Source organism: Typha latifolia, chromosome 4 (genome assembly GCF_019914945.1).
Source record: "Typha latifolia isolate L0001 chromosome 4, TyphaL0001v2, whole genome shotgun sequence".
NCBI lineage: Eukaryota > Viridiplantae > Streptophyta > Magnoliopsida > Poales > Typhaceae > Typha > Typha latifolia.
In genome coordinates this window covers 4513617-4526255 of record NC_133089.1, presented here as the reverse complement: position 1 = coordinate 4526255, position 12639 = coordinate 4513617, and the positions used below count along the sequence as shown (strand labels likewise).

The 12639-nt window shown below is 39.3% G+C and overlaps 2 protein-coding genes across 4 annotated transcripts; both read left to right on the top strand.

Moving 5' to 3' along the window:
• Nucleotides 1-1552: 1552 nt before the first annotated feature.
• LOC140785794 (probable histidine kinase 4) lies at nt 1553-8239 on the top strand. Of its 3 annotated transcripts, none has more exons than XM_073133802.1 (11): nt 1553-2158; nt 2425-2645; nt 2746-2915; nt 3531-3749; nt 3834-4020; nt 4101-4152; nt 4248-4477; nt 4697-4795; nt 5074-5786; nt 6340-6828; nt 7563-8239. In XM_073133802.1, the coding sequence occupies exons 2-11, from the start codon at nt 2544-2546 to the stop codon at nt 7819-7821; spliced, it is 2520 nt and encodes an 839-aa protein (XP_072989903.1). In that variant the 5' UTR covers nt 1553-2158; nt 2425-2543; the 3' UTR covers nt 7822-8239. The 3 variants fall into 3 exon arrangements, with proteins under 3 accessions (XP_072989903.1, XP_072989902.1, XP_072989901.1); XM_073133801.1 differs by having other exon boundaries at nt 1729-2158; nt 2412-2645; nt 6343-6828; XM_073133800.1 differs by having other exon boundaries at nt 1729-2158; nt 2412-2645.
• A 608-nt stretch (nt 8240-8847) lies between these two features.
• On the top strand, nt 8848-10931 carry LOC140785796 (UV-B-induced protein At3g17800, chloroplastic-like). Its single transcript, XM_073133803.1, has 4 exons — nt 8848-9141; nt 9232-9373; nt 9455-9741; nt 9834-10931. The coding sequence occupies exons 2-4, from the start codon at nt 9251-9253 to the stop codon at nt 10654-10656; spliced, it is 1233 nt and encodes a 410-aa protein (XP_072989904.1). The 5' UTR covers nt 8848-9141; nt 9232-9250; the 3' UTR covers nt 10657-10931.
• The last annotated feature ends 1708 nt before the right edge of the window (nt 10932-12639 follow it).

The window sequence follows — 12639 nt, the reverse complement described above, 5'->3', positions numbered from 1 at the left end:
TCTCTCTCTCTCTCTTTTATCCAATGTATTGAATTCCATGTGAGTGTACAGTTTGTTCAGAATTGGACATCCCCTCCACTAATGTTGACACAAAACTTTGCCTTTTTTGCTCCAATAACCTCTCCCCATCTTGAGGTATCAAATCACCCTTTGAATTATTATCTTCTTTTATGTGTTTTCCACGATACATAGATTTCTTCATCTATTAAAAATATCTCAAAAATCTTTTACTTTAGTTTTTTATTATTTCTTCATCCATAAATTATCATGTGCAAGTTAGATAATTTTAAGAAAAATAAGAGAAATAAATTTTAGTTTACTAAAATATATATTTATTTTTTTAGGGAATATTTTAGTCACACATGTTAGGTAATTTTTAATAGTTCAAAAAACCTACATGTCATTAAAGAAAAAGCTAGATAGTTTAGAGGATGTCTAGGTATAATTTTTTTTTATCATTTATGAGCTCGAGGCTAACCCTCCCTAGATACAGAGGTACGTAGGCGCCATCGAGCTTTTAGCTGTCTAGTCTATGCTTCAAGCTATATGCGTCGTCGAACAATTGTTCCTAACGATTGTCAAATTGTTCCTCTAAGCTAACCACACTGTCAAACCATCAATCGAATCAAGCCAAGTCACCAGACTATAAATCACAAACGACTAAATAATTTCTCCACAATATTATTTAGAGTTGGAGTTAAACCTACGACCTCCTTGATTATGGAGAAATACCTAGAGTTGGTAGGTGGTATAATTATTTTTAATAAGAAAAAAAATATGGATAGAATGAAAGTGGATAATTAGAGTATAATATAATAATACAGTAGAGATAAAGAAGTTTGTTCTTATCCAAACATTATGTCCAAAATGAGAATAGTAAGTTCATTTTTATTGGGTTGGCTTGAAAATAAGAAAAGCCATTGAGGGCAATTTAGTCAATTCAAAGTCCATACTGCTGAGCGCTAACTAGGAACTACCTCCTAGGAACACATTCAATGACCAAAATACCCTTGTCCCTATCGTGGAGCTACCTTGATAGAGTCAATGAAAGTCAGGGTGTTTTTCGTAAATTCACGATAGATACTGTACTCCTACGCCTACGGCGATGTCGTCTTTGTCCGATGCCTCTTGGACGGCGCGATCCTTTAAGGGCCTCTAATGGCTTCCTCGCCTCCTCCTCCCTCCCCCCCCAAAAAAGCCCTAACCCTAGATAAAAGAAGCTAAATAGCTTTGCTTGAGCTCAGTCCGCGACAAGATGCGATTTTGATCTCAAATCACGCGGAAAAATTGGGGTTTTCCGTCTGGATCGATCAGAAACGAGCTCAAGAGCGGCATTTGATCGCAGATTGGAGCTGGAGGAGGAGATGAAGAAGGCCCAGTACTGTTGATCCCATTTTGGAAGGAGAGAGAGTGGGAATAAAATAAGGGGGGAAAAGGCGGGGAAGGTGGGGACGAGGAGATTTAGGGGATCAAGTTATAGGGATAAGTACAGGAAAGAGAGGAATAGTTTAATGTAGCGTATCTTGTGATATCCAGCAAATTCGATTCAGTTGCCTTCCCCCCTGAATAATTTATTCCGTCATCTCCTCCCCCTGTTCTCCCTTTTGCGTTGCATTACCTTCCATTTAGATCCTTCCAGCTCTCTCTTTCTTTCTCTCTCCTCTTTTATGGACCACGGACCCAATTCGGTAATGGGATTTGGTTGGGATTGGAAGTAGGAGTGGAGAGCAATGGAGAGAAGGCTCCAAGTTCCAATCTTTATGACTCTTTCTGTCTCCGTCGAAGGATAGAAAGGGGCTTAGAGAAGTTGGGGTTGTTTCAGTTGGAAGGGGAGGTAGCTGTTGGTTTTTCTCCTTGGGGGTTTTAGGAGATGGGCTCAAGGGAAGTGACTGGTGGTGGTTTGTGGAGGAGGTGGTGGTTGAATCGGACGGCAATAGTGGTGGTGTGGGTGGCTACATCCATGGCGATCTGGGTCGGCTTGCATTGGTACATCCGGAGGTTGAGCATGCGGAAAGCTGAGGAAGGGCTCGTGAGCATGTGCGAAGAGCGAGCCCGGATGCTCCAAGACCAGTTCGCCGTCAGTGTCAATCATGTCCACGCCCTCGCCATCCTTGTATCCACCTTTCACTACCAGAAGGATCCCCCCTCCCTTGACCAGGTCCAAGATGCAGAGCTTGTAGCTTCTTAGATTTTTCTTAGATTTAATTAGTAGTAGCTCTGTGTTGCCCGAGTTATTCTGGTGCAGTTATTGTTCTTGTGACATATTTTCTTTATCTAACTGCCTTAAAGTCTTTGACTGCAGTTGCTATATATATATATATACTTGGATGATTGATCTTTGGTTTCCTCTTCTGCTATTTGGCAGTGCTTGTGGTTGGATTATTGGTTTCCTCATTGAGTTTTGAATTCAGGAGACATTTGCAGATTATACAGCACGAACATCATTCGAGCGTCCATTGTTGAGTGGCGTTGCGTATGCACAGAGGGTGTTTCATTCTGAAAGAGAGCTTTTTGAGAGTCAGCAAGGATGGATTATCAGGACTATGAAGAAGGAGCCGTCACCAGTGCAGGATGAGTATGCGCCGGTGATCTATTCTCAGGAGACCATCTCCTATATCGGAGCCCTTGATATGATGTCTGGCGAGGTCTGTTAGCTCTGTTTTAGTCCTTTCCTCCATTGTTTCTTTTGGCTGCTTGGGATTGCTTCCCTGTTGATACCAAATGTTGTCATTGTTTGCATTGTAGGAGGATAGGGAAAACATTTTAAGGGCTAGGGCCACTGGAAAAGCTGTTCTTACGAGCCCATTTAGGCTTCTGGGGTCGAATCACCTAGGAGTGGTTTTAACTTTTCCTGTTTATCGTTCGGATTTATCTGCAGATGCAACGGTAGAGCAACGTGTGGAAGCTACTGCTGGGTGAGCATTGTTGCTTTTATCTATCATCTAGAGGATCCCCTATAGACTATTGTGCATATGTATCTTTGTTTCTTTTACTTTCAAATAAGATAAAGAAACATTAATGGTAACCCTCTGAGCCGACAAAATTAGCAAATTTGTCTTGACATGTATTGACAATATAACAGACAAATAAAGAATCTAAGATTGCAACGCCCGTGCAGTACTTTAAGAAGGTGAATACATTGTTCCTTGTCACAATTCATGGTCTGATGACCTATTAAGCAACACTTAGGTCGAATTATAACTACTCCTTTTGTTCTACTGGACTCAAATGAGTCGCCTTCTAGAATTAAGATTCTTTGTTATTATGGACTGCCAATGTGTTTTACTGGCTGAAAACCTGTAGCTTATACTTTATTCGAAGATACATTGGTGTAGCATTAAATTGCCCATCAGCTTAGCATTGAACAAGGAAAGTTGAAAACACATAAAAACGAGTAGTAAATTCCAATCAATGAAAAAAGTTAATAGCATAAGAAGAACAATTTTTTGGATTCTTAATATTTGACCAAAGCTTTTGACTGGAGCTTTCATGTTTGAAGAAAAATTATAAATACTTTTTCTTGTTTTCAGGTATCTTGGAGGAGCATTTGATGTTGAATCACTTGTGGAGAATTTGCTGAGGCAGCTTGCTGGCAATCAGGATTTAATGGTCAATGTGTACGACATCACTAATGCTTCCAAGCCTCTTGTCATGTATGGACCCCAACTTCCTGATGGTTTTGTGTCACTCTCACATATTAGTATGCTTGATTTTGGAGATCCCTTTAGGAAGCACCACATGGTATGCCGGTAAGTCCGTCTCCTGAGTCATTTGCAGAATTAAAGTTACTTTCCATTTTCTTTTATATTACCATCTTGAATTTTCCTGAGCAGGTATAGTAAGAGGCCCCCTGTTCCACTATCAGCAATGACCACGCCATCTGGTGTTTTTGTTATATGTATGCTTGCGGGATATATACTATATGCTGCTTGGAATCGCTATGATAATGTTAAGGAAGATTGCAGGAAAATGGAAGAGCTAAAGAAACAAGCAGAGGCTGCAGATGTTGCTAAATCTCAGGTCTTATTTGTTGAAAAATCCTATGCATCTAGCCCTGTATGTATTAAAATCTGAATCTTTTTTCCTTTCGTCAATGGCAGTTCCTTGCTACTGTTTCTCATGAGATCAGAACACCCATGAATGGTGTCCTTGGTAATCATTCTTTCTTATTGTGTTATAGCTCTTTGATTTTTCAGTTAGGTGGAAATAAAAACCTTGGAAAAGTTAATATTGTTTTCTATTTGCAGGGATGCTAGATATGCTTTTAGATACGGATCTAAATTCTACCCAGAAAGATTATGCTCAAACTGCTCAAGTCTGTGGTAAGGCATTGATATCACTAATAAATGAAGTTCTTGACCGTGCAAAGATTGAAGCTGGAAAATTAGAGCTCGAGTCAGTGGCATTTGACCTGCGATCTGTCCTGGATGATGTCATCTCTTTGTTTTCTGCTAAGTCAAGAGAGAAGGGCATCGAGGTGAGTTTGATTCCGTTTAAAAGTATCAGGAATTTAGCGTGCACAGTCTTTTGACAACCACAGATCTAGAAAGTTCAACATGTCATTGCTACTTTAAATATGAACCTCACTCTGTGTTCTCTCACATTCTGTCAATAAATGCAAAATTCATCTGTATTTTGTTGATAGGCTTCTTACCCATGTCTCCCAACCTACTGATTACCATTTTTCAATATGTAGCTTGCTGTATATGTCTCTGACAGAGTTCCTGAAGTACTCCTAGGGGATCCTGGGAGGTTTCGGCAAATAATCACAAATTTAGTGGGAAATTCAATTAAAGTAAGTATACCATGTTTGCCGATCACCTCTTTTTTCTCTGTGTCAAACATCGGTTAACCGTTCCGTTTAGTTTACTCCCTCTGTTGTGAAAGTATGTTTACTGTGTATTCCTGGTTTTATTTAGTTTTGACTTGTTAGAAGTATACTTGATGGTAAAGCTAACATTTATAGAAATTGTAATATCTTGAATCCATCAGTCAAGTCATTATAAAATTGTAGTCCATGACCAACATTAAGTGCAACTTTGGTTAATAAGTGTCTATTTTAACTTGTCACAGTTTACGGAACGGGGCCATATATTTGTCCAAGTTCACCTGGCAGACCATTCAAATCTGGTGACTGATGCAAAGGTTGACGCTGGCTTGAATGGTCATAGAGATGAAGCTAGATTGTCTACTGGAACAAAATATAATACTTTAAGTGGCTTAGAAGCAGCTGATAGCAGAAATAACTGGGAAAATTTCAAGTTGTTGCTATCTTATGAGTCAACCATGTTGCATGCACCTGAAAATGGGATGCCATATGAGAATAGTTCTGATGTAGTTACACTGGTAGTCAGTGTGGAGGATACTGGGATTGGTATCCCATTACTAGCTCAGGATCGGGTTTTCACACCTTTTATGCAAGCTGACAGCTCAACTTCCAGGAACTATGGAGGAACAGGGATTGGCTTGAGCATCAGTAAATGTCTGGTTGAACTGATGGGTGGCCAAATAAACTTTGTAAGTCGACCTCATGTTGGAAGCACATTTACATTCACTGCTGTCCTCAAAAGAGCAACAAGTTCTGGTACCGATGCAAGGAGGGATGTTTCAGACAATCTGCCTACCTGTTTTAAAGGAGCCAAAGCAATTTTAGTTGATAGCAGACCAGTAAGAGCTGCTGTAACAAAATATCATCTGCAAAGGTTGGGAATTACAGTTGAACCTGTCAGTACTGTTGACCTGGCAGTTCATGCATTACCTGTATGCAATGGCAGTTCAACATCTGGGTAAGCCTTTCACTGATGCTAGCTCCCCTCACTGTAAAGGCATCTATTATGTGTGCATAAATGGAGACAAGTTTGCTTTATGTTTTATGTTGTTTTTATGTCGTTATTGCTTTGAAGTTTGAACATCACTTAATAATTGTCAGGAGCAAACTATACAGAAACACAGGATGCCTTCTTTTCCAAAATTTAAACCTGTACATAGATACAACCTGTCTGGTAGAAGTTTGTATGGCTGCTTAAATGTTGTCTCTTCCCACTCTTTGCCTTATGAGAAACCTCATGTATTAAGATGATTTCTTTTTTTTTCACCATTTATGCTTGTATAGACTGTTCTCTTAGCATCAAAATAAAACTCTTCTCTTTTCTTTTCTCCTTATGATTTCTTCATTCCTTTTTATGGGTTGGACAGATCATTTTCAGACCTGAAAGTCTTAAGTACTACCAGTTTTTTCATGTCCTTTCATTGTTTAGCACTTCTTTTTCTTCTTGTCTATTTCTTTTCAATTTAATTGTACTTAGTGCTTCTTACATCTGTACTGTGTATTTTATGCAGCAGAGATGGAAAACACCCATTTTTATTCTTGATTGAGAATGATTCATGGTGCTCTAAAGAAGATGTCTGCTTACAAGAGCAACTATTGGAACGGAGAAACGGTTACACAGCTGATGTACCGAAGGTGATTCTTCTTGCAAACTCTGAAGCTGAAAAGACAAAATTAAGCTTTTCAGTTGATACAGTCATCATGAAGCCGCTGAGATCAAGTACAGTAGCAGCTTGTCTTCAACATGCTCTTGGAATGGGACTGCGGCCAAGTAAAGAGAAGCCCAATGGACCAGCTGGCCTTCATGACTTGCTAGTTGGAAAGAATATACTGGTGGTAGATGATAATAAGGTGAATCTCCGAGTGGCTGCAGGTACCTTGAAAAAGTATGGGGCAAAAGTGGAATGTACTGAAAGTGGCAAAGATGCGCTTGTCATTTTACAAATGCCGCACAAATTTGATGCCTGTTTCATGGACGTTCAGATGCCAGAAATGGATGGGTAAGTTCTGAATCCATTATATTGGAAGTATCTCAAGTTCTGCAATTCTCAATATTAGGCTATTTTTGTTCAAATACTGTTGATCCTTTTTTTTCACCTAATGACATCAATTTGTGAAAACCATAGTCTATAATAATATGGACTAGCCGTTGCCATATGCATACTGAATATAATGGCACCTGGTTTAGCAAATACATATGTGAATACTTCTTTAGATATCCTACTTGAAATAATGGACTATATTTCCGCATTACTTTTTGGGAAGTTCCAACCAAACAATATACAGTGAGGAGCCAATTGAAGATGCCCAAATAAATCAGAAGCCTTCTACACCTGTTGATTTGTGCGAACAAACAAGGGCAGTTTCATTTTTTTTACCATTCGGAAATATTGATCCTGAAATCATGAGAAACTTTATGGATCAGTATTACATAGGCACTAAACTTCGTGTGTCCTGAAGTGCCAATACTCGACTATGAAGATCAAAAGATTTAAGCAATGTCTTCTACTTTCTTGTGGGGAAAAAATTGTTAAGCTGTCAACACCATATTTTGCTATTTCCCCTGGACTAAAACGATGGTAATGATGTCATAGTTGGAACATTCATGCTAACTTCTAATTTACGCAATATCCTGAATGTTATTAGCGATTATTGTATTTGCTTGGATGATGACATCAGCAATTGCTTGTGACATTTCCATCCATGACAAAAGAAAAGTGTCTTTGACTTCCAGATTTGAGGCTACCCGGCAGATCCGCTTGATGGAGAGTAAAGTGAATGAGCAGACAAAAAATGGAGGTACTGCTTCAGAGGAAGGTTCCACAAATACCCAATGGCACCTGCCAATCCTAGCTATGACAGCAGATGTGATCCAGGCAACGTATGAGGAGTGCATGAAATGTGGAATGGATGGTTATGTCTCCAAACCTTTCGAGGAAAAGCAACTCCATCAGGCGGTAGCAAAGGTCTTGCTTCGAGGCTCCAGTCATTGATAACCATCTTAAGAACGACTGATACACTTCATGACAGATAATGGCCGCACTGCGAGAAAGAACAGCACTTCGTATCATCTGACTACTCGAATTGTCTGCACATTGCATGAATGGCTAAAAGAAGATATTCCCCAAAGGCAAGTCATTATTTGAAGCAGTGCTGTTCCTGTGGTGTTAGCCCGACTTCACTATAAGCTCGCAGATGTGTCGAATATTACTCGGTCGGACTTATGTACATGAATAAGTGGTATAACTTAGGTTAGCGAGTAATTGTCTGCATCTGTTTCTGTGCTATATTGTGTAAAAACATTCTGCATCATCGCCGTCCAGAGGGGCCTGTGTATCGTAAAAAAAAAGAGACTTGCATGCATTCTTGTATTCAAGAGCTCCAATTAATGAGCAAAGTTTTGTTCTTCTATAGTTGTACTGTTTGTTATGATCTGAATGAGTGAAAAGAACCTGATTGTTTTCTGAATCAGGGTTGAACACAAACATTGATTCCTTCATGCATTTTTGACCCAAAATTTGAGTGGTGCAGCAGAACTAATAGCCAAAGGGATTCCCATGAAACCTATAACTGCAAGTTTCCCTCTCATACATATAAAACAAACAAAACTATGCAATCACACTTGATATTTTTGCAGCCACAGATTGTGTCATTGAATAGCCACAGATTTCTTGCCAAGTTGTTCTCTTGCCTACTCCAAGTTCTGGTGGCGCGTATTTGAGAGAGAATGTGAGGACTTAAGAGGTGCCAACATGCCCAATTCCAAGAATGACTTCCTCTCTAGACTGTACTTGAGGAATCTAATAAACTCGTGGAGGAAAGATCCCAATACAAGAAGACCAATCAACCACGTCATCCAGGGGATTTGACGAAACTGGCCCTAGATTTTCACAGCCAACTTAGTTGATTGGATATCACTGGAGAGATTGTATAGTTTCATTAATTAGAATACTAACAAGTCTTTGACTAGTTTAGTCGGGGAATGTTTATAGATATGGTCGTTTATTATCGATATATGTGGTTATTAAAGCCTCTCTCTCTCTCTCTCTCTCTCTCTATATATATACATATATATAAATCTCTCTCTAGAATGGCGCGATCCGTAATAATGTCCAATAGCAGCGCCATTTCTCCTTCCACTCTAGAGTCCAAGAGTTATATAGATAAATGCACGAAGTCGTTTAACGTGGGCGCCGTATCGAAGCGTTGTTCTCATTCTGTCGTGTTCCCGAGCAAATCTATCTCCAAAACCCAAACTTTTGAGTTTTGACCCCCTAACCCTATCTCTATCCGTGTCCCCGATTCTTCCATTGGTGAGGGGATTTGATCTGAATTTGACGCGTTCTTCTTTCCGAGTTCCTCGATTTTCCTTCATCTAGGGGATTTTTTTTCTCGTGTTGCAGGTGCTAGATTTTTCGATCCATGGAAACCGCTGCGGCGATTCGATCTCCCCTTTACCTCTTCCGAGCTTGCGAAGTTGGATCTCGCCGGCCAGATCTCGTCCGATTCGATGGAAAATCCCATTTTTTCAGTAGATCGATCAAGGTACGTGGATGTTGCTATGTAATCGATCTTTTTTCCTATTAGGGTTTCGGTTTGATTCTGATGTATTTTTTCTTGTGCTAGGGTTTTGGTTCTATCTCGGTGTTGAAGCGAGGGCAGAGGCCAATCGGTCCTCGGAGGAGCTGTGCGATTAGGGCCTCGTCGTCTTCTTCATCTGGGTCTTCCTCTCCGATCGCTCCTCTCCGATTGGAGTCGCCTGTTGGGCAGTTCCTGTCTCAGATCCTCGTCAGCCATCCCCATCTCCTCCCCGCCGCTGTCGAGCAACAGCTAGAGCAGCTCCACACTGACCGCGAGGCCGAGAAGAATAAGGAGGAGCCGACCCCATCTGGAAGCGAACTCGTTTTATACAGGTAAAAAAGTTCAATATTTTTTGCTTTTCAAATGGTGAGTTTCTTGCAATAGGCAGGGAGATTTTTGATCTTTTCTGGTTCGGGACCCATAGGAGGATCGCGGAGGTGAAGGCTAACGAGAGGAGAAGGGCTTTGGAGGAGATACTCTATGCCTTGGTTGTTCAGAAGTTTGTCGAAGCTGATGTTACTCTGGTTCCTGCTCTGGCCGGATCAACTGACCCCTCCGGCAGAATCGACCAGTGGCCGCCTGAGGAGGAGAAGCTTGAGGGGCTTCATTCTCCTGAGGCTTATGAGATGATCAAGAATCATCTGTCTCTTATACTGGGGCAGCGGTTGGCGGACTCGAACACCGTTGCGCCGATAAGCAAGCTTCGTGTAGGGCAAGTCTATGCTGCTTCTGTGATGTATGGCTATTTCCTGAAGAGGGTGGACCAGCGATTTCAGCTCGAGAAATCGATGAAGTCCCTCCCATGGGGATCGGAAGAAGAGGAGAGTGCCATTAAGCAAGTGATGCCGGATGAGTCGAGGCCGCGTCCTTCTCCTCAGATGGGAGAGACTCATCCTGAGGTGTCTTGGTCTTCCCCAAGCTTTGGTGCCGGAGGGCCTAGCCAAGCAATTAAGCCCAGCCGGCTGAGGTCATATGTTATGTCATTTGATTCGGAGACCTTACAGAGGTATGCGACCATAAGGTCAAAGGAAGCTTTTGGCATCATTGAGAAACACACAGAGGCATTGTTTGGGAGGCCGGAGATCGTCATCACGCCGGAAGGGACCATTGATTCTTCTAAAGACGAGCTCATCAAGATAAGCTTTGCAGGGTTGAGAAGGCTTATTTTGGAGGCTGTAACCTTTGGCTCATTCCTCTGGGATGTCGAGAGCTATGTTGATGCCAGGTACCATTTTGTGACCAACTAATTAAACCGAGAGTGTGCTTGACTTGCTCCGAAGGATTATCATTCTGGGATTATATTCTACCTTAATTTCCAGTTCTAGAGGGCTCTTACTGCATTGTACATAAGAAGGTTCTTCAGCTTAATTTGTAGAAAAATTCCATAGTTTCTATTAATCTTTGGACTTGCTATCTCTATTTGGATAGTTTTTGAGTTGCAACGTAAACTGCTTATGCTTATGTAAGTTGCATTCTTCCCCATGTTAATGTCACTGTGCAATGCATTAAAAGTATTCAAGTCCATGGCCTTTCATTATAATTTTCAATTTCTTAACTGGGTATTACAGTTGACTGTGATTTTCCATGCAAAGTTTTATTTGGTTAATAAACCACCATTTACTTAAAAATTAGTACATAGTGACCATTGAAAAGAATTGCAGTTATTGAGTTCATACTCTGGAAACCATAAATGTGAAAAAAAATAAATACATTATTCATATTTTCTCATTTTCAAGCTTTCTTATTTTATGTTCATATCCTACATGAAAAGGAGTTCTATGAAAGTAGTTTAAAACATCACTATATAATATATCATAATGGTTTCCAGATGATATCTTCTTAGAATATACGATCTAGCATATTAATTTATGAAAAATATATAAAAAGGAGCATATAATATATATTAATTACATAGTGTGTGTGTGTGTGTGTGTGTGTATAGGATTTCGGAATGTCATTAGTCCACTGCAAACCACGGTGTGCATGAAGCGGCGCTGTGAGAGAGCGACAGTGAGAGAGAGAGAGGGACTGCGACAGAGGGAGAGAATTTCCAGTTTAAGATATTTTTTATTTACATTAATGTTTTTTACTTTGATTTTAATTTTCATAAATAGAAGAATATAAAAGAAGTAATTTGATCGGTATAATTCATAGCCTGAGGAAGGTGAGTTGAAGAGAACGAGAAGGCTCGACTTGGAAGAGGAAGTGAGATTAGGGCTTAGAATGGAACTAGAAGGCATCGAGAAGCGCCTTTCGGTACATAATTTCTTCTGTTTTTGTTCCATTGAAACTTGTAATCAAAACTATAAGCAGCTGAAACTTTTGAATCTGAAACCTGAGAAAGGTTGCAATATTTTCATAGACAGTTTTCAGTATTTTTGTCATGCCCGATATGTAATGTAACCTTCAAAATGCAAACAATTTCATGAAAGCAACTCTGTGATTAACAACCTCTTTTTGCAGTTATAGCCAAAGAACTATGATGTATAGTCCATGTTTAACTAAGTTTTAAAGCCACCAATTATCGAAACAATTAACAGTATCAAAAACCAATAATTATCAGATGCTATTATTGGGGAAAGGATATCCTTAAACATTTTGGCATATAGATTGGCTACTATGATAATGCAATATTTATCTTAAAAAGGGAGGCCATTTATATTATATCTAATAATACTGGATTGGGTTATTTTGTAGGTTTTTTTTTTTTTTTTTTTGCATATATATCTTTCAAAAGACTCTTGTTTGTTTATATGCCCTCTAAAATTAATATTTGCATATATATATATATATATACACACACACTTAATATATATATTATTTATATAAATATCTATTTAATAATAAAAATTAAAATACTCTTAATTAAAAAAAATTATGAAAATTAGAATAAAAAATTGTTTTGTCTTTTTATGTTTAAATTGTTTAAGTTTTAACTGCTAGTTAACTCGAAAGGATATACATACAAGGGTTCTAAATGACACACATGCAAAATTCGTGTATTTTGAAGAGTATAGATACAAATATCAAATTTAAAAGGGTATAAAAAAATGAGATTCTTGAAAGGTATATATGCACACAAAAAAAAACCTTATTTTATATTTTGGGCAGAATTACTGGGCATATGTAGAGCCATTCCAACCTACAATATAGTGGGACTAAAAGGAGTTTCTTGATCATCCCTTGTTTTAGACAAAAGTAAAGAAAAGGGCTCTGTCTTTTTCGTGATT